This window comes from Myxocyprinus asiaticus, chromosome 39 (assembly GCF_019703515.2).
Source record: "Myxocyprinus asiaticus isolate MX2 ecotype Aquarium Trade chromosome 39, UBuf_Myxa_2, whole genome shotgun sequence".
In the NCBI taxonomy this organism is placed as follows: domain Eukaryota; kingdom Metazoa; phylum Chordata; class Actinopteri; order Cypriniformes; family Catostomidae; genus Myxocyprinus; species Myxocyprinus asiaticus.
In genome coordinates, this window is record NC_059382.1 from 20402098 (window position 1) to 20423520 (window position 21423).

At 39.2% G+C, this 21423-nt stretch overlaps 1 protein-coding gene across 1 annotated transcript in view; it reads left to right on the forward strand.

Annotated features, from left to right (window-relative positions):
- Nucleotides 1-21423, forward strand: part of sik2b (salt-inducible kinase 2b) — a 68461-nt gene that overhangs the window by 41666 nt on the left and 5372 nt on the right. Inside the window, exons 7-14 of the mRNA XM_051678845.1 lie at nt 4753-4973; nt 7145-7297; nt 7379-7537; nt 14147-14378; nt 15654-15938; nt 17738-17898; nt 19900-20010; nt 20459-20550. Coding sequence (XP_051534805.1) covers nt 4753-4973; nt 7145-7297; nt 7379-7537; nt 14147-14378; nt 15654-15938; nt 17738-17898; nt 19900-20010; nt 20459-20550 — 1414 coding nt within the window. The remainder of the gene's footprint in view (nt 1-4752; nt 4974-7144; nt 7298-7378; nt 7538-14146; nt 14379-15653; nt 15939-17737; nt 17899-19899; nt 20011-20458; nt 20551-21423) is intronic.

The following is a 21423-nucleotide window of genomic DNA, read 5'->3' on the forward strand; positions in this document are numbered from 1 at the left end:
AATAAATCATGAGTGTGTAATATGTGTTGTTGTTCATCTGAGGTTGTATTTACCTAATTTTAAGACCTGCTAAGGACCAGATGATTTTTAGTATGTCCTGATACGTAAAACCATAGAATTCAATGAGGGTGTACTTTCTTTTTCACATGACTGTATAATGCATTGTAAAGGCATTCATAATGTCTCAAAATACACCTTATAATAAGTTATAACTAACTACAGTTATAATAAATTATATGACTTCCCATATTCATAGTTATATTTAAGAGTATAATGCATTAGAGCACAAGCAACATCCAATTTTAACACAGCAGAAGCTTATAAAGTTAATCGTATTAGTGCTGTCATGCAAAAGCAGCACAGTGTAAACAGTCAAAAGGCTTTATAACACGACCATATTATAAGTTGTCTTTGCCTGCTTTAAGTTACGTTACAAAAGCAATATCTTCTTATAAACAGACATAACAAACTTGTAACACAACGTATTACAAGTCAAACTTATACTATGGAAGTTATTTATAAGATAAGTCTCCAAATAAGATTCACAAACATTAAAGTTTAATGTTTAAAACATTAAAGAGTCCAGTCTAAAATCAGTTTGATTTTTTTTTTTTCTTTGGTGTGTTTTTGAAGAACTAAATGTCACAGATTGACCTCTTAGCTCAATACAAAGAATACATATTTCAAAGCTGCATGTTTGTATTGTTGTTATTTGTGATCTATTATTTATTTAAAAAAAACAGAAGTTCAAAAACATGACATCATATTGTAACTTTGCAGGTCTTGTGACCGCGGCTTACTTATGATACTGTAAAACGATATGCTCAATGATGATTTCAGGTCAGTTTGCATCTGAGGAACCACTAATGCTGAAATCAAGATATTTCCAGAGGTTTCACAAACTTTTCCTCACAGCTCTATTTAAGTGTAATGATTTCTTCATGCAACCTTGCAATAGTTCACTAGTGCCACATGAATCTGATGATGAGATTCTCTTATTCCCTGTGCTGAAAGGAGGAGGATGTTTTGAGCAGGAGGTCATTCCTCTGTGTTCCAGCACAAGGAGTGTTACTGTGACTCCCCCTGTTTGCTCTAGTGTCTCACAGGCTCTCCAGTAACCGTAAATACAGCACACAAACAGGATGAGTGAGTCCTGAGTCCCACGGTCAACAGGAGAATAGTGGAGCAGTGAGCACACCCACATAAAGCCCTATAACACACAGCCCTGTGACGTCAATTTCATTCAGCCCAGCTGAGTCAGACGCAGTCATTAGACAAGGGCACAGATGGCAGACAAAAGACCTTGTGCATTCTTGGATGAGATTATGTGTTTTGAGTTTGTGTCGGCCCGGTCCCTGAAGTCTTCTCTCCTCGACAGTGTTGGATTTGTTGGGTTGTTTTCAGTTGGGGTTTGTAGACAGACTGTTCCACAAATCTCATCCCAAGCAGTTGATGGTACATGCTGTCACCACTTTTGTCTAGCAAGCCAAAGTGTATGTCTCAGATGGAGCAGTGTTTACCGTGAGGCAAACACACAGTGACCCTTTCAGGGTGAGATTATACAGAGATTCTCGCTTTTCTCGCCAAGTGCAGACAAGTACAGGACTCTTTTATTGCTCCCACAATAATCATACTGCGAGAGGTCTGTGTGTCATCTCAGCCAGGTGCACTGCACTCCAATTATTGCCATGGGAGACAAATTTCAGGAATCGTATTAGATTTCTTTCATCGTAGGGCAGAATTGTCAGCCATTGATCACTTCGTGTGACCAAAATCCGTTTACGGCATGTCAGGTCATTCGGAGTCAACAGCCAAGTTCGTAAGGCTTTCAGGCTTCTCTTGTATTGGATACAAGCAGGATACAAGTGTAGCTCCTATCTACTTGAATGGGGAAAGACCGAAATTTCCAAAGACTGAAATTTTCAAAACGATTGGTCAAGATTACGGTCAAATAACATATTGCCATTCAGCAATAAAATCTGACAACAATGGCGTCACATCATAAATTGTGCTTTAACTAAAATCATGAAAAATGCAATCTTTGCAAGCTGCCCTAGCTGACACAAGCATGTTTTTGAGTAAACTTTTGACTGTAAGGCTGGACTTGTATTCCTAGAGCTGCCTTATTCAGTGTTATGATTTCTCCCATTCAAAATTATACGAGTGACCCGTTTTATCCTATACTGTCTCTGGTGTGACATGATCACTGATGACCGAACAATAACCTTTGCAATAAACATTGAGCATGATGCAGGTGCACACTGTATGTTTTTGGCCACAATTTTGCAGTGTAAGACAAATTTCGTGAAAGATATATTTTGTTTTAGGGCAAAATTAGTAGTCTTTGATAGCTTAGTATGACATAATCACAGCTGGTCGATGAATTTGCCTTTCATGTACAGCGAGATTTTGCCATTTTTGACAATTTATGCAAATCGTGAAAGATTTCATTTATCGTAATGCTTAATTGTCAGTCTTTGATTGCTTGGTGTGACATCACCAATGTCCGATCACTTGTCTTTGCGATGAATGTTAAAGGGATAGTTCACCCAAAAAAATGAAAATTCTCTCATTATTTACTCACCCTCATGATATCCCAGGTATGTATGAATTTCTTTCTTCTCCAGGAAACATTTGAAGAAAAATATCTTGGCTCAGTAGGTCCTTAAAATGCAAGTGAATGGAGATTTCTCTTTTGAAGCACCAAAAATCACAGACAGACAGACAGCATAAAAGTCATCCATACAACACCAGCTGTTAAATTAATATCTTCTAAAGTGACACGATTGCTTTTGGTGTGAAAAAGATAAATATTTAAGCTTACCCTCACGTTGGTTTATAGTTAAAAATTACTTAAATATTGATCTTTTTTCAAACTATCCCTTTAAGCATGATGATCACTGTACAATTTTTTCAATGATTTTGCAGTTTGAGAGAAATTTTGGAAGTCAAACGATTTCTTGTGGCAAAATCTGTATTATTTGATAGCTTAGTAGTGTGACATGATCACAGACAGCTGATGAATTGCCTTTGCGATGAATGTTAGCCTCTAATGAAGTTCTGATGTCTCCTGCGACAATTTTTTTTTTTTTTTAATGAAGAACAAATAAGCAATTGATGACATATTAAGGATGTATTGTACTATCAAAAAAACCTTGAGTTCACTCTGTAGAATGAGCAGTCCACATTCCCTCTTTCGCACAGCCACGACAGAATCCAGACATTCGACAGTCTGACATAAAAGACCATTGATGTCAAACAATTTGCCTTTGCTTTTTCCCCAAGATCTCACTGGGGGTCATGAGTAGCAAAAATCGTAAAGGACAGAAGAAATAATCACACGTGTACACTCGGCTTAAGGAATATTCTGGGTTCAATAAAAGTTCAGTCAACACCATTTGTGGCATAATGTAGATTACCACAAAAAAGTATTGTGACTCGTCCCTCTTTTTAAAAACAACAACAAAAAAACTCCTTCACTGGCAGGGATCCCCAGCGATCTAACGATCGATATTGTTTACATTAACTGTATGCTATTAACATTAAATTTGTATTTAATCGTGACAAACTATACATTATAAGAAAGGTCTAATAGTTCAGCTTTGATATTTAGCCAATGTTACACAATAGAAATATTACTGCCTGAGTAATTTCTTAATTTATGTCAACATATCAAAATATCAAAGCGAGATTTATGAAAATGAAACCGTTATAAAGACTCACGTACCTATTCAGTGATGTAAACTCCCTTTGAGTTGTCCCAGGTTCTAGTGAACAACATCCAATAGAACATTGTGCACATTTACGGCATTTTGATATTTTCCCATATTTACTTATTATTTGTGTCCATTTTCCACTAAATTATGCGATATGATCCTTTGACAGGCTGTAATTCTTTCATAAGTTGATTTCCAAACCTCCATGAAGCTAGAAGGCACACAAGTTTATTTCTCTGTCCAAATATGGTAAAGATAAAGAGAAAGTTATGACATCGTGCAAACATCAGTGCCCACATGACAGGGACTTCCCCATCCCATACCATAGTAGGATACATTTCATATCAAGCATAAAACGAATCAGTTGACTGCTGAGAGTTATTGTAAATAAATAGACTTTTTAACAACAAACGTCCAAGTGTCTCCTTTCAAAAGAGACCAAAATTATGTCTGTAATACAATGTGTGGATGAACTACAGCCATTAGATTTTGAGTATGTCCTTTCAGGCTTGTGCTCAAAATAAGGGGGCACTCGGAAACAGGTTAAAAGCAAAGATCATGGTTACAGTAAGACACTTACAATGAAAGAAAATGGGGTCAGTTAAAAATGTTTAAGCTACACAGGGTTTGAAAAGTATAGCCACAAGACATCAACATTATACGTATAAACAAGATTTTATGGAGACAAAATTGCTTACTAACTTTATCTGTGTAAAGTTCTATCCAACACTGTGATTACAAAGTTTCGTTGTAGGATATAACTGTACACTAATAACATTAGTAAGCAACTTTATTAAACTATAATCATGTTAATGCCCAATAACTTCCATCGTACAAGTACATGTCTTACTATAACCTTAGTTTTTGCTTTTTTAAATAAGAGGGACGAGTCAAAATAGTTTTTTGCAGTAATCAACATTATCCCGCAGATGATGTTATTTGAACTTAACTTGTATTGAACCCGAAACATTCCTTTAATGTAGAGGATGTGTTATGTTCATCTTACTCTCACTTTCTGTTCCACTTTCATATGCAGACTGTGAGCATCTGATCAGGCGGATGTTGGTGTTGGACCCTTCCAAACGTCTGTCTATAGGACAAATAAAGGAGCACAAGTGGATGGTTATGGAGGTACCAGTGCAGAGGCAGATGTTATATCAGCCAACTGCTGAGGCAGAGGCTGGAGTGGGAGAATACAGCGAACAGGTGCTCAGGTTAATGCACAGTCTGGGCATTGACCAGCACAAGACTGTAGAGGTAAGACCTCATCCACAAATTACTTTTTAAACAAATTAAATTCCATAATTAATGTATATGCGGTTACCTCAATGTTGCAAGGGTGATAGAAAACAATGCGTTTCCATGCTTTTCTGAATGAAAGAGTTCAATCTACAGTGTAGCCATTCTCGAACATTGACAACTCATTCGGACGTCTGAGCTATTATCAGATTTACATATGACCTTCCACATACATATCACTGCCTAGTCAGTATTCAGCAAAAAGGGCATTGTTATTCATGCACATATGACTGGGTTAGCCAATCATTGCAGGGATCATTTGCACATATATATATATATATATATATATATATATATATATATACACACACACACACACACACACACAGTTGTGCTCAAAAGTTTGCATACCATTGGAGAATTGGTAATATATGTACCATTTTTAAAGAAAACATGAGTGAGCAGGCAAAACACATTTCTTTTATTTCTTATGGGATTCATATTCAACTGTAGGTTATAACAGAATGGCACAATCATGAAACAAAACATGGCAACAATGAAAAAAATGAAATGACCCCTGTTCAAAAGTCTGCATACCCTTAGTTCTTAATACTGTGTATCACACCCTTTAGCATCAATGACAGTGTGCAGTCTTTTGTAATAGTTGTCTATGAGGCCCCAAATTCTTGCAGGTGGAATAGCTGCCCATTCGTCTTGGCAAAATGCCTCCAGGTCATGCAAAGTCTTTGGTCGTCTTGCATGAACTGCATGTTTGAGATCTCCCCAGAGTGGCTTGATGATATTAAGGTCAGGAGACTGTGATGGCCACTCCAGAACCTTCACCTTTTTCTGCTGTAACCACTGGGGGGTCAGCTTGGCCTTGTGCTTAGGGTCATTGTCGTGCTGGAAAGTGCAAGAGCGTCCCATGCGCAGCTTTCGTGCAGAAGAATGCAAATTGTCTGCCAGTATTTTCTGATAACATGCTGCATTCATCTTGCCATCAATTTTCACAAGATTCCCCGTGCCTTTAGAGCTCACACACCCCAAAACATCAGTGAGCCACCACCATGCTTTACAGTGGGGATGGTATTCTTTTCACTATAGGCCTTGTTGACCCCTCTCCAAACATAGTGCTTATGGTTGTGACCATAAAGCTCTATTTTGGTCTCGTCACTCCAAATTACAGTGTGCCAGAAGCCATGAGGCATGTCAAGGTGTTGTTGGGCATATTGTAACTGGGCTTTTTTGTGGCATTGGTGCAGTAAAGGCTTCTTTCTGGCAACTCGACCATGCAGCTCATTTTTGTTCAAGTATCGTCGTATTGTGCTCCTTGAAACAACCACACCGTCTTTTTCCAGAGCAGCCTGTTTTCTCCTGAGGTTACTTGTGGGTTTTTCTTTGTATCCCGAACAATTCTTCTGGCAGTTGTGGCGGAAATCTCTCTTGGTCTACCTGACCTTGGCTTGGTATCAAGAGATCCCCGAATTTTCCACTTCTTAATAAGTGATTGAACAGTACTGACTGGCATTTTCAAGGCTTTGGATATCTTTTTATATCCTTTTCCATCTTTATAAAGTTCCATTACCTTGTTACGCAGGTCTTTTGACAGTTCTTTTCTGCTCCCCATGGCTCAGTATCTATCCTGCTCAGTGCATCCACGTGAGAGCTAACAAACTCATTGACTATTTATACACAGGCACTAATTGCAATTTAAAAAGCCACAGGTGTGGGAAATTAACTTTTAATTGCCATTTAAACCTGTGTGTGTCACCTTGTGTGTCTGTAACAAGGCCAAACATTCAAGGGTATGTAAACTTTTGATCAGGGCCATTTGAGTGATTTCTGTTATCATTATGATTTAAAAAGGAGCCAAACAACTATGTGATAATAAATGGCTTCATATGATCACTATCCTTAAATAAAAGTCATTTTTTTTGCATGATCAGTCATATTTTCAAAATCAATGTATAATTCTAATATATATATTAGAAGCTTTAAATGTACTGTAACAAAAAATTTACATTCTGAGAGTCAGAAAAAGGTTGGAAATTAAAGCCAAATGTCTGTTTTTGTTGCTATAAACCTTGACTAACATTACAAGTAGACTACAAAAGTGTAGCATGTGGCCCCTTTAAGGAAATCTGTCTGTCAGCTAATTTGTTTTCATAATTTTTCCATCCCTACTGCAGTCTCTTCAGAATAAGAGTTACAATCATTTTGCTGCTATCTACTATTTGCTGGTTGAGAGGTTAAAGGCACACCGCTGCAGTTTTCCTGTTGAACCACGTCTCGATGCCCGTCAGAGACGACCCAGTACAATCGCCGAGCAGACCGTTGTCAAGGTAGCTCTCTTCAATTTTCAGTGTAAATATGATATTTGTCAAAACATTGCATGATTGCGCATCTCATTTTCTGTGCTGCAGGCGAGCAGCGCTGCTCCTCAGGTGAGCCTCCTGCCTCAGAACGTATGGCTCCTGCGCTCCCCAGCGGTGCCTCAAACCTCCACGGACTCATTCACATTCCCACAGTCCTCTTGTGCTGCTGAGCACAGCCTTATGGAGGAGGAGGTTGGAACTCCCAAAGTAAGTGAGAGATTAATTAGTTACAGTTAAAGAAGAGAGCTTATGAATTGCCTATTGACTTTTATCTCTTAAAAGGTTAGTTACCCAAAAAATGAATTTACAGTACACATGCTCAGGGCAGCTTATGTTGATCATAGAGGACATTGACTCCAGTGGTTTCTACAATCTACTTAGGCTTACAATGATTTTGCAAAACGCAGCTCAAGTTGATTCAATCCTGTATGACTTTCTCTTTTTTGTGTAACACAAAAGGAGATGTTTGGCAGATTGTTAGCCTCAGTCACCATTCACTTTTAATTCATCTTTTGTCTATACAATGAAAGTGAATGGTGACTGAGACTAACATTCTACCTAATATCTAACAACAGCTGTTATCACAAGAGCATTGGGTGTAATCCGACTGCTGGCTGCTGAGTGCCTTTGCACTCCTTTCCTACTTAAGCAACTTTAGTCCCTCCAAGGTCAGGCAGTGGGCCTGGCTGTTCGCTCAGGCCTCCTCATCACGCGCGCTCCCCGAGGAGCCTTTTGTTCAGAGCCGTCCTGACAGGCAGCCAGATTTGCTGTCAGCTTGGCATGCAGCACAGGAATAACAGCAGAAGAGTCGGCCAGCTCTGCCACTCGATCTCCTTCACGCACAAACAGAAAACGATAATGCTGAGAGGCCTAGTTACTAGAGTCCTAGTCTTCTTTTTTTATCTGTTTGTTTCTCTCTCTCTCTCATCGCTATGACACCCAGAGCAGGATAAATCTGAGGAAGTCTTGACTGCTTTGATGTCTCCGCATCTTTAAGAGTCATTTCTATTTACTCATACACTTTGTTTTATTGATTTTCATGTTACCGAGGGAAAGGCTGTGTAATTTAATGTTTTTTTTGTGTCCTTACTTTAGTCATTTTTGTCTGTCTATGGGGTGCATTGAACTGTTGTAAACGGCTGTGTCTAGATATATGCCTGTTTATATGCTCTTCTCCATCATTTGATCATTATTTGAATAATGACTACTGTATGATCAATAGAAAATGTGCACAAACATCTTTTTAAAATAGAATTCTGTGGGGGTGGTAGTGCAATGTTAATTGCAGCAGACAAATAGCTCTCACTTTTGTGAATAAGGCGCAATCTATAATAAACCTAATTAGAAAGAATGTATGTTTGAATTGGAAAGAATGACAATGACTGAGGTTAAATTCTCATGGCATAGCACCATTTCAACGCAATTAGCACCTGGTTAAACTAAATTGTGGTGATTAATGAATAACTGTGTAACTGTGCTGAAATACTGTGTGTTAAAGTGGTGCAGCTCTCTGTGATTCGCCCCTCTTCTGATGGCGAGGTTAGACACACGCTATGAGTGTGTTTTCCCATTAGGTCGTCCACAGCTACTTGGATAACATAACCAAGTTAGACTGCAACCATTTCTGACTGTGGCTTACATTGGATGTGACAGCTGTCCATTTGCTCTGTCTTAGTCATTCCGTTTTTTCTTCTCTATTCTTTTCTCTCTCACACAAACACACACAAACAACAGAGTGTCTGCCTGTCTTACCCACTACAGCTTGGATATCCACACACAGATACTGCACTGGCTGGCTTTGCATGTGCCAGTATTTACTGTCTTTAGAAATGTGGACTTATTGAGCATTAATGGCACTCCTACTGAGAACAACATCAACTAAAGCCATTGAAACAATGCATAAAATTCCTCTTATTGTAAAACCTTAATGTCGGTATGTGTCCACACCTTCTTGTTGGTATTTAAAGTCCACATAAAAGAGGCCTTTGAAACCCATTTTACTTTAACGTGACATATTTTCAAGTGAAACAGGAAACAGTGTTGGATGGGACTTGATTTTATACATCGGAAATTAACTTAATCATGAAAAGTGTCTTTATATAATGTCTTTATGTCTGAAAAATAAGAGGGCAGACAAGGAAAATCGTTTCAAAGGCAGATTGTTATTACATTTGATTAAATGGTTTGTTTGTTTTTTTCTTCTTTTTTCTTTGGAATAATGTGCACCAATGAATTGTGCACAATAAGACCAGGATCCTGTATTAAGAAGGCAAATTGAGCCGATTTTGATTTCATGTTGACTTAAAGACCAGAGGGGTAATGGTGACACTTTCCAGTAAGGGAACATCAGAACTGAAGCTTGATCTTGGAGAGCACAGCATGACCCCAGAAGGGAGGAGATTGCTGGAATTACATAATGTGTTCGGAGTCCATATGATCACACTGTTTGTGTGTGTGAATATGGAGGGGCCAGGCATGATAATTCGCTCAAGGCAGAATGAAAAATGACTGAGGATCTATAGCTGTTCTTCACCCCATGTGTTGGGATAACAGCATTCCTGACCCAGTATGCTGCTGGAAACTAAGTGCAGAAATGGTACAACTGCAGCTCTGACTCATTCAGCTCCATGAGTACAAACAATACATTTCGGTTTAGTGTGTGTTTGAGTTGGGTATGTGCAAAACTGTATACTTTCAAATTCGAATAGCCATTGGGTTGCCTAAATGGCTAGTCAACTAATGAATGAATGTTACACTTACATAGCGCTTTTCTGACCCTACACTTTAAGCACTTTACATGGTGGACAGGGGGTTCTCCTCGACCACCACCAGTGTGTAACATCCACCTGGATGATGCTACAGCAGCCATAGTGAGCTAGTACGCTCACTATACACCAGCTATTGGTGGAGAGGAGAGAGTAGAGTGATACAGCCAATTAATGGATGGGGATTATTAGGAGGCCATAACAGAGAAGGACCAATGGGGGGAATTTGGCCAGGACACCGGGGTTACACCTCTACTCTTTACGAGAAGTGCCCTGGGATTTTTAATGACCACAGAGAGTCAGGACCTCGGTTTAATGTCTCATCCGAAGAACGGTGCCTCTTTATAGTATAGTGTCTCCACCCCCTGCTGCCCTCACTAACACATCTTCCAGTAGCAACCTTAGTTTTCCCCAGGAGGTCTCCCATCCAGGTACTGACCAGGTCCTCAACCCTGCTTAGTTTCAGTTGGCAACCAGTCTAGTGATACAAGGTTATATGGCTGCTGGCTAACTAATCGTTCTTGAAGAAGCCCTGTATAATTAGGCAAGTTTTGGGTTCACCTGACCCTGATTGGACACGTTTTTAAGGAGGTATTTACATAAGATGCGTTCTTGCATTCAGAAACAGCAGGACAGAGCGCAACAGAATGCAGGCATAAAGATGCATTTTTAGAAGTTGGACCATTTTTTTTATGTTGATGCACAGTCGTAAAATGCAACGTTCATAGCAGGATGCTCAAAAAAACGATGGGAGTTGTGACACAATGACCCAAAACGTCCATCTGAATTCACCTGAATGTGTAGGACTATAGCAACAGTGCTTTAAAGGGGATGAATTTTAAGATACAACTTAGGGCGTTTACATAAGACCTGTTCTTGCGTTGAAAAAAACTGAATGGTACAGAATGCAGGAGTTGAGACACATATTTTTAAAAGTTAACTTTGACACATAGTCGTCTTCAAAATGCAATATTTGTGGTGGGCTTTAAAGAAACAACACAACGGCCAAAGATTTCAGTCTGAAAGTGCATGGCTGTAGTGGCAGTGCTTTAAAGGAGATGAATTTATAGGCATAATTTGGAGGCGTTTATTGAAGATGCGTTCTTGTGTTGAAAAACAACACAGCGGCCGTAGATGTCCATCTGAATGTATATGGTGGTAGAGAAATCAAAGACCAACATTTCTCCAAGATGGGTTTACTGTGCAAACCTGTCTAACAGGTAAAGCATAACATGCTTTCAGCATGCTAATTAAAGGAATATTCTGGATTCAATGCAAGTTAAGCTCAAACAACAGCATTTGTGGCATAATGTTGACTACCACAAGAATTTATTTTGACTTAATTAAAGCAATGTCTGGGTTACAGTGATGCACTTACAATGGTAGTGAACAGGGCCAATCTGTGAATGCTGAAATACTCAGTGTTTTTAAAAGTAAGCCACAAGACATAAACAATATGCGTGTTAACATGATTTTAGTGATAAAATCTTTACTTAACATTTCTGTGTAAAATTATATCCAATTTTACAACTTAGTTGCCATGACGATGTAACGCCTTAAACTCTAAAACCCCAAAACATCGGTAAAAACAAAGATTTAACATTTTTTACAGCTCAATAAATAAATAAATAATAAACCCTCCAAAAATTGGCCCCATTCACTTCCGCTGTAACCCTGCTTTTTTTATATTTTTTTTATATTTTTATTTATTTTTTTTAAGTAGAGACTTTTTTGTGTTAATCAACATCATGCCATAAATGGTGTCAGATGAGCTTAACTTTTATTGAACCAGGAATATATCCTTTAAAGCACCACCACCATAAATATTAATATATAAAATACATATATATGCATTAAAAAATCTGGATAAACTAGTCAACCACACTAATTGATTAGTCATCCATCGTGACCCATGCCTAGTTTCAACGTGCATGCGTGCGTGCGTGTGTTTGGTGGCATGTCTTGGTGTACTCTGTCTGCATGAGGCTCTGACTGTCCTCTCAGCCAAAACACACTTCCTGTCCCTGCATTCCAGACTTCCACCCCCTCCTCTCCGCTCACTCATTCGTCTGAGCAAAAATACGAGAGAGAGGGAGAGAGAGGGAAAGAGAAGGAGCAATATAAAAAAGCAGACAGAGAGAGACAGGATGAAAGAGAGTGTGCAAAGCATTTGTTTACTCTCACTCAGTCCCCAAATCATTTAAGAACGTGTTTATGAAGCTGTCATCATAAAGCACATAAGGAAATGTGCCTCAGGATGGTTTGTGACTTATGAGGGCTGATGGGAGATTAGAGTTTGTTCTTTGGAAAAACAGTGCTGGGATGCATATGGGTGAAATGTCATATCTACAACAGTGTGAGGGGGAGTTCATCCGAAAGATATAGAGACATCCTGAAAGGCTGTCATCTCCTAAAGGATATACTATACATATACCTATAACTTTGATATATTGTGAATATACTGTATAGGTTATGTATTATATTTATTACATAACTCTGTGAATTACTTGATTCTGATTGGTCATTCTACTAAATTTGTGTATAATGACTAGTAAACTGTATCTGAAAAAACATGCATTTTGTTTTTTTATTTTTTTTTTTTTTTTAAACATTTTTACTGTCCTGATTTCTCATACATAACGTAACAATGGTTATTTTCAATTCTTATTTTTTCAAGATCTTGATATAAAAATTAGTTTTCTCGTGATCATGACTTAATTTTCACGAGATCTCGACATAAACGTTTTCTCAATCTCAACATAAAAAACACTTGTTTTTGTGTGATCACAACTTAATTTTCTTGTGATCTCAACATAAAACATTTCTCGTCATCACAACTCATGAGAAAGCAAGAGAAAATTACATTTTATGTGATCATGAGATAAACAACAAAAACTTACAACAAAAACTTTCATTTACTAGCTAGTTTCATGTCTCTTGGTCTCTTCTCACTTAATCAAACAATCTGCTTTACATTGGGGTTCTGATCACCCTGTCAGGGTTTATTTAACGATTAATGACTGGCTGACAGTACATTTATCCCTTATATAAGTTGAGTTATGAGTTATTAATACCATTAAAGGAATGTTCAGTGTTCAGTTCAGGTTAAGCTCAATCGACAGCATTTGTGGCATAATTTTGATTACCACAAAAGTTAATTTTGTCTCATCCCTCCTTTAAAAAAAGCAAAAATCTCTGTTACAGTGAGGCACTTACAATGGAAGTGAATGAGGCCAATTTTTGAAGGGTTTAAAAGCAGAAATGTAAAGCTTATAACTTCATAAAAGCACTAACATGAATTCTTCTGTTAAAACTCATGTATTTTTTGAGCTGTAAAGTTGTTTAAATTGTCGTATTTACAGTCCTTTTAGGGTTTGATGACATCTCATCGTCATGGTAATGAAGTTGTAAAATTGGCTTTAACTTTACACAGAAAAGGTTAGTAAGTGATTTTTATCACACTAAAATCATGTTAACATGCATATTGTTCATGTCTTGTGGCTATACTTTTGAAACAGTGAGTATTTTAACATTTAAAAATTGACCTCCATTCACTTCCATTATATGCGCCTCACTGGAACCTCAATTTGTGCTTTTTTTTTGTTTGTTTTTTTAAGAAAAGGAGGAACGAGTCGAAATTAATTTTTGTGGTAATTAACATTATGCTGCAAATGCTGTCAATTGAGCTAAATTTGTACTGAACCTGGAGCATAACTTTAAGGGAGTGGTTTAGTAACATTGAGAAACACAGTTATTTTAATTATGTGGGTGGAATTGGGTTGTCTTTCCTAGAGAAGAATTCAATATTTTTAAAGAAAAATCCAACCAGCATTACGTCAACATTGTCAATATATAGGTCAGAGCCATGGCATAGTAGCTTGCACATGTGCTCCAGACACATTGAGCTTTGCTGCTCATTCAAGAGTTACAGGTTCGATTCCGGCCTGTGTTGTGTCCCAATCCCATTTTCCTTCTCTGTCTTGTTTCTATCAATAAAAAGTGGCAAAAGCCAAAAAAACAACATATTTAGAGACCTACACCTTGTTTGCAGGTCAACGGCTGCATGCTGGACCCCCTTCCCCCAGTGGTCGTTCGCAAATCCAGTGCCTCATCCCCCAGCAACATGATGGAGACGTCTATAGACGAGGGCATCGAGACAGAGGAGCTGGACACAGAGGATGACCCTATCCATGTCTTCAATGCGTATCAGACGGCACGCTTCGGGCAGCGCAGACACACGCTGTCAGAGGTCACCAACCAGCCAGGAGTCATGGCCAGTGCAGGTGAGTTGATCTGTGAAATGTGGTGCATGTGATGACAAAGCTGAAGATGGCTGTTTTACATCCTTCAGAGCAAAAGCTAGCACATCTGAGAGTTGATGGGTGCAGCTTAAAAGTTAAAACATCTGGGCTGCTACCACCCCTGGAGTTCGCTAGTTCAAATCCCAGGGCATGCTGAGTGACTCCAGCCAGGTCTCCTAAGCAACCAAATTGGCCCGGTTGCTAGGGAGGGTAGAGTCACATGGGGTAACCTTCTCGTGATCGCTATAATGTGGTTCGTTCTCGGTGGGGCGCGTGGTGAGTTGAGCGTGGATGCCGCAGTGGATGGAGTGAAGCCTCCACACAAGCTATGTCTCCGTGGCAACGCGCACATCAAGCCACGTGATAAGATGCACGGGTTGACGGTCTCAGACGCGGAGGCAGCTGGGATTCGTCCTCCACCACCCGGATTGAGGTGAATCACTACACGACCACGAGGACTTAAAAGTGCATTGGGAATTGGGCATTCCAAACTGGGTGAAAAAAAACAAAAAAACATCTGGGCTTGCAACTAAAATGTTCTAGGTTCGAAACCCACAGAGGGTTATTCATGAGCTACTGTTTGGCTAAGTGCCCTTATTAAGTGCTTAACCTCAGGCTGCCCTAAGGGGATTGTCCCTGTAGTAGTGTACTGTGATGTATGATACATACCAATACAAGTCAGAATGCTTGAAATGAATGTCTGCTAACCCTGATATAGAAAGTGACAATACTTCTAGTTCCATCTTTTGTCTTAACGACACCATGCACTGGCATGGAGCTGGCATGGACTCCACAATTTTTGCAAAGCCTGATGAGCCATGTTATCCCAGCATGATTTGAAAATGTTCCAAAGAGCATCCTGTGTGCTTTAGTGGTAGCAAGGAAATCTGACCTTTTGTCAAAGGAGTTAACATGGTCAGTGTCAGGTTAAGCTCAATCGACAGCATTTGTGGCATAATTTTGATTACCACAAAAGTTAATTTTGTCTCATCCCTCCTTTAAAAAAAGCAAAAATCTCTGTTACAGTGAGGCACTTACAATGGAAGTGAATGGGGCCAATTTTTGGAGGGTTTAAAAGCAGAAATGTAAAGCAGTTTTCCTTATTATTCTATTAGTATTCCATTTCCTGGTTTAAATTAGATTTTTAGTTCCAGATTTTCAATGTGGAACCAGACTTTTGAACCCCACTGTATTATTAGGACTATGATTTAACTTTGGTGCCAAGAATAATAATGAAGATCCTCTGTCTCAACCCAGGTAAACTGTACAGCATGGGTCCTAACCCCTCACTGGGCAACGTTGATTCAGAGTACGACATGGGCTCCATGCACAGCGATCTGAGTCTGCTGGAGGACACACTTTCTCTTAACGAGGTGGTCCTTGCCAATACACCCATCACTCATATGACTCCGCCCTTCATCAGTGCTAGGCCCGCTAACCCTGCCATGCAGGCACTGAGTGCTCAGAGGAGAGAGACGCACAACCGCTCTCCCATCAGCTTCCGGGAGGGCCGTAGAGCGTCAGACACTTCACTCACACAAGGTGAGTATCGTCTGTCTGTGGAGCAAATCGGAACACAACTTTACCTGATAACTTTCATCCAAGAATTTACTCATCCTTGTTTTGTTCTAAAACATCAAATTGTTTTCTTCTGTGGAACATGAAAAAGGGAGATGTTAGGTTAGGTAGACACCCTCAGTCACCATTCACTTTCATTGTATGGAGAAAAAAAAAGATGCAATTAAAATGAATGATTACTGAAGCTGTTAGTCCCTCACGTTCTGCCTAACATCTCCTTTTGTTGTCCACGGAAAATAGAATTAATGGAAAAACATCAGGGTGAGTAAATTAAGACATTTTTAGGTGAACTGTCTCTTTATGATCTCTCTTTTAACATCTGTTGCACAGCCTATAATTTATATCAGTGAGACTCTATACAGCTATATTGTTTATTGTACCACATTTAATGTAGCTAGGGTTAAGCTAATGTGGTTTTCAAAGGTGAGTCACCTGGCATCTGCCTAATTTGGCCAGACTGATCTCACAGTGAAATTGGAAACAGTAGGTTAACTTTTCTCTTGATAAATCGGTCTGTGCTTACCGAAATGCGAAACTCTGCCCCCAGTGGCCAAAGCGGAAAGTGTTGTTGTGCGTATGGGCATGTGTGAGCGCCATTTTCCAGGTGCAGTGTCCACAGAGGGGCGCCAAAATCAAGATGTGAAGCGAATTGTTTTCAGCTGTACAGGCGGTAATACAGTGAAGAGGAATTCATATTTTATAAACTCTACCCTCCATCGCAGAACCCTAAACCTAACCATCAGTGGAGTAAAAATGTTATGTTGGAGGGAAAAATACAACCTCCGAACAGATTATGCAAACGCGAGTACTTCCTGGATTCAACATAGAATCTGAACATGTCTCCGATGCTGCTGGTGCAAAGCGCTTTTGGTAGAGCCACAGGGGAAGGAAAACATGCTGGAGCAGATGCAAAAATGTCTGATAGGTGATGCTGCTCGTCGGTGAGTTGCAATAATGTGGCAGATCCTAGGGTACCGGAACTCTCGGAAACAACATGCTGACTTCCCATGTGATCATGTTGAATGTGGCTCACCTGCTAAGTGACCAAAATACTGTAGAGTTTAATAGGACGCATGACCTTTGACGTCAACGACAAAATCTATGGAAAATGTATTTATTTTGCTATTTATAATGCACAATTATATGGTTAGTTGCATTTTATTATTTGCATTTAGCTTTGTTTTCACCATTGTCCATGACCCTATTAGAACAGACCTGCAACCCATTTTTGGGTCACAAACCACAAGTTAAGAACCACAAAAGTAGATTAAAAGATTTCTCTGCATTTCCCTCTTTCCCTGTTTCTCACACTTATCATTTTCAAACACACTCTAGCTCTCTGTTTCTCTCCTGTTTTCCTCCTCCTAAATGTACCACCCCCCGTCAGATGATTAATTGAGTAAATTAGAGAGTGCTTTGAAGATCGGGCCAACACAGTCATATTGAGTTCTCCTGTACTGTGGCATGAATAATTACCCTTATTCACTTGAAGCCCTAAAACAACCTGAGAATCCTTTTTTCAACCCATATTCCCCTTTTACTGTTCAGTAGCAGAGGAGTTAAAAGCAACTAAACAGCATTTTAAGGTGCACTTGAGCGATGAATAAAGCATTTGCAGCCCAGGCTGGACCTGTCTTCTCCTGAAATAGATTGATTAGCCACTTGAAGTGATGTCACATGGGGGGTTGGAGATGGGGGTAGAACAGCTGATTTCATCTGTAAATCAGTGATATATGTAGTCATGTTTTTTTTTCTCTGTATAGGCTTGGTGGCCTTCAGACAGCACCTACAGAACCTGGCACGGACCAAAGGTATCCTGGAGCTAAATAAGGTGTATGAGCAAATGGGCTCTGGAGAAAACCCTTCCCTGGGGCTGCTCAGCCCTCATGCCCATCCACATAACTTGCTGGACCCTGCACTACAGGTCAGTCCACCTGGATAGGTACTGGAAGCCATTGATTTGTGCTTATCTGAGATCAGTTTAGTAGTATCTTTTACATTGAGCAAGATAAAGGATATTAGTTAGCTATGAGGTAGAGTAATGGGTAATGGCCATTTGACATGACTCGCTTCATGTGCCAGTTTAACTTCCACATGAAAGCAGAAGCATAATGGAAGGGCGATTTTAGAATATTTATTCTGCATATTACTAGAGGTCGACTTATTAATCGGTACCAATTAATTAAACCATCGGTTATTGGCAAAAATCAACAACAATAGTTTGCCAATAGTTTTTTTCCCCCGTGGACACCACCGGAGTGTTCTGGAGTATGACTGCAGCCTGGAGGTGAAATATAAACAATCACTGGCAACTTGTGGGGATTTGCTTGTGTCTAAATCTGTCGTCATTTGCCTATATTCATCCCTCACTTCAATGCATATTTTGTTATTTTTATTAGATAATCAAGTGTTCTAAATTATGGCATGCAAATGGTGTATTTTGATATTGTTTATGCATTGTGCAGCAAATCTATAAGAAATTCTGGTTATTGGGATTTTGATTGCACACTAAACAGATTTTATTCATTTTGGAAACTCTTGTTGTCTCTATGTCTGTGCAAGTCACAGGAAGGAAAGACTAATACATTTTGTAATATTCAGTAAGTCCGTTTTTTAAACTATCGGCCGATGCATTGGTTATCTGCCTTTTCCAACAACTTAGTTATCGGTATTGGCTAAATCTAATGTCAGTCGACTTCTGTATATTACAGTGATCTGAACATCATGCTGTAAATACACGCACATATTTACTGGCTGCATTTTGAAAGGTCTGCAGAAAACAGGGTCAAATTTGACATTGTTTGTACTTTTACTGTCACATTACAATTCCTCACATGCACGCAACATGGCATCAGGGGTAACGCTGTAGCTTAATGTTTTGTACCAGAGTTCAATGTATCGGGAACTTTGATGTGAGTCATGTAAAAGTGCCTTAACACTGGGATGCTGAAAGGAACCAAATGGGTACCAAGATCACAATCCACAGGTTTGTGACCATGAGCAGTACTTTATCCCAGGTTACTCCAAGAACACTTTACCTGTCCTGCAGTTAGTCCACTGTGAGTTACTTTAGTTGCAAAGTGTCAGGATACTCTTACTTGAACTCTTTTACCCATCTAACCTCTCTACTGACAGACAGACAGCCCCGCTTATGTAATGACTGGAGAAGAAGCAGCCAATTGTCAGTTGTTTACTGTCCGTCCGGGAAGCACCATGAATGCTGGCATTGTTGAATAACAGGCTGGTAACTGGTGCCCATTGCTCCAATGAAACCTCACCAAAGACTGAGATTTAGTATGAATCAATGAATAAATACCTCTGGGGATAAACCATGAGGATACTGCACTGGGCAGGCGCCAGTGTCTATATGTATTTATACATCTTTTTCTGAGGTCTAAATAAATGTAGAGCAGAAAATGATTTCCGTACCCAGTATTTTTGTCTTGTTTTTCTCATAAAAATGCCTAAACATTCTTAAAACAAGATTTACTATAAAAACCAATAAAACAAGAAATTACCTGAGAAGCAAAATAACATTGGGGGTAAGGAAAAATACACTTAATCCAAGGCATTCAGGAAAAACAACTTTATTTTTCTAGCACAATTAAATTTATCTTTTAAGATGTTTAGATATTATATTTTATTTTTACGGGAAAGAGACAAAATACCGATTAGGGAATTTTTTTTGTGAATAGGGTAGAAATCAAGAGCAAATCTTGCATTAGAGGCATGTGGCATTGTGAGGATTAGCTACTGGAGCAGACTGGCATTTTTTCTCAGAATCCCTCTGGGTCAGCGAACGGCTATTCAGGCATTTCATAAGCAACTAATGAATTCATGCATTTCAGTGCAGAGCTGCTGATGTGGTCGCCTAGCAAGCACTCACATCTTGTCTCCTTGTGTGTGTTGTGTTTGGTTTGTTCAGGAGGAAAGAGGACACCAGCACGACATGGCTCTGTGCTCAGGTGGAACACACCCTGCACTGCTGTCAAGGAGACAGAGTCTGGAGCCGCAGTACCTCTCTCACAGAATACAGGTAATGCTGACATAATCTGTGTATACCTACAGAGCACTGATTCCCTCATAGTTTATAACAGGTGCTTAGTATAGCTAATCATATTGTACAGCCGAGGCAAGCATCACTATTACTACTGCTCATACTTAAGGTTAAGGATTTAAACAAACCCCCCAACCTTAAGTATTCAATTCGGCTCATAACCGATTCAGCATCAGGTGTACCTCTAACAAATTGAGCTGTGGTGCACATGATAGAGATGTGAGTTTGAATCCGATTCTCTGCGGTTCCCAGTCACTTTGTTTCCATAATTTCCTGTCCTCTTTCTGCTATCGATATCAATAAAAGTGTCAAGAACATTAACAGTGTAGTGTTCACACTGTAAATTTCTCAATATGTTCATAGAGGTACAAAAAGGTTGCTACAGCTCTGAATTTCACAATTCTCAACTCTGTGTATCTCTGTACAGAAAGCTACTCTGATGGCCAACAGCCCCAGCAGCTGCCAGATGTTCTGCAAAGAAACTCCTCGCAGTCTAGAGCAACAGTTGCAGGAACACAGGTACTAAATTTCACTTACTTCAATCTCCAGTTCTGTCAAACCAGGAAACAGTCTGTTCTACAGTGTTCCCAGCATCATAAAACAAAAAAACTATTTTAGAATAGTTAAACTCTAATGATGACACGTGAGAGCAGCACTGCACTTCGCGCCTGACTGAGGAGAAGAAGAATTGCACAGCTCACAGTCCAGATGCACTTTAAACTTTCCAAACAGCTTCAGGTGATGTAGATTGCAAAGTATGAGGGAATTATTATACAAAAATAAAAAATAAGTAAATACAGAAGCACTCTCGTTGTTGAAAAAGTGGAGCAGGAGCAAAACTTGCGTGTTGAGCGTCTTTAAAGGAAACACCCCAGCGTTACATCTTTAATGCAGTTATATTTAATGAGTTATAGCTTTATTAAAGTTCAAATAATAAATAAGCAGGTCATGTAAATAATTAAAACTCCGAAACTTGCATTTCTTTGTGCGGTCAGCGCCTCTTCTTCCTGATGCACACTCTGTCACGGGGGACGCTCATCCCTCAAGCGTGCACACTCGCTGCAGCTAGATTATAATGTGATGCCTCGTGACTTATTGAATCATAATATATGTGTCACTGTGCATTTCTTATTGTGAAGAAAATTGGCAATACGCAGCTTTATTAATAAGAGCGAGTATGTTTTTTTTGTGAGTTAAAGATGGATTGAAGTGAACAGAAAGGTTAGAGAGGGTAGTCTTCACCCCATTATACACTGCAACAAAATATTTGTTTTTTTTTTAATTTACAAACAATTTGTTTTTGTTTTGGCTTGTTTTCCAATAGAAATATCTAAAATTCCTTTAAAACAATGTACATTTACTTTAGGAGCTATACTGCAGAAGAAAAAAGTG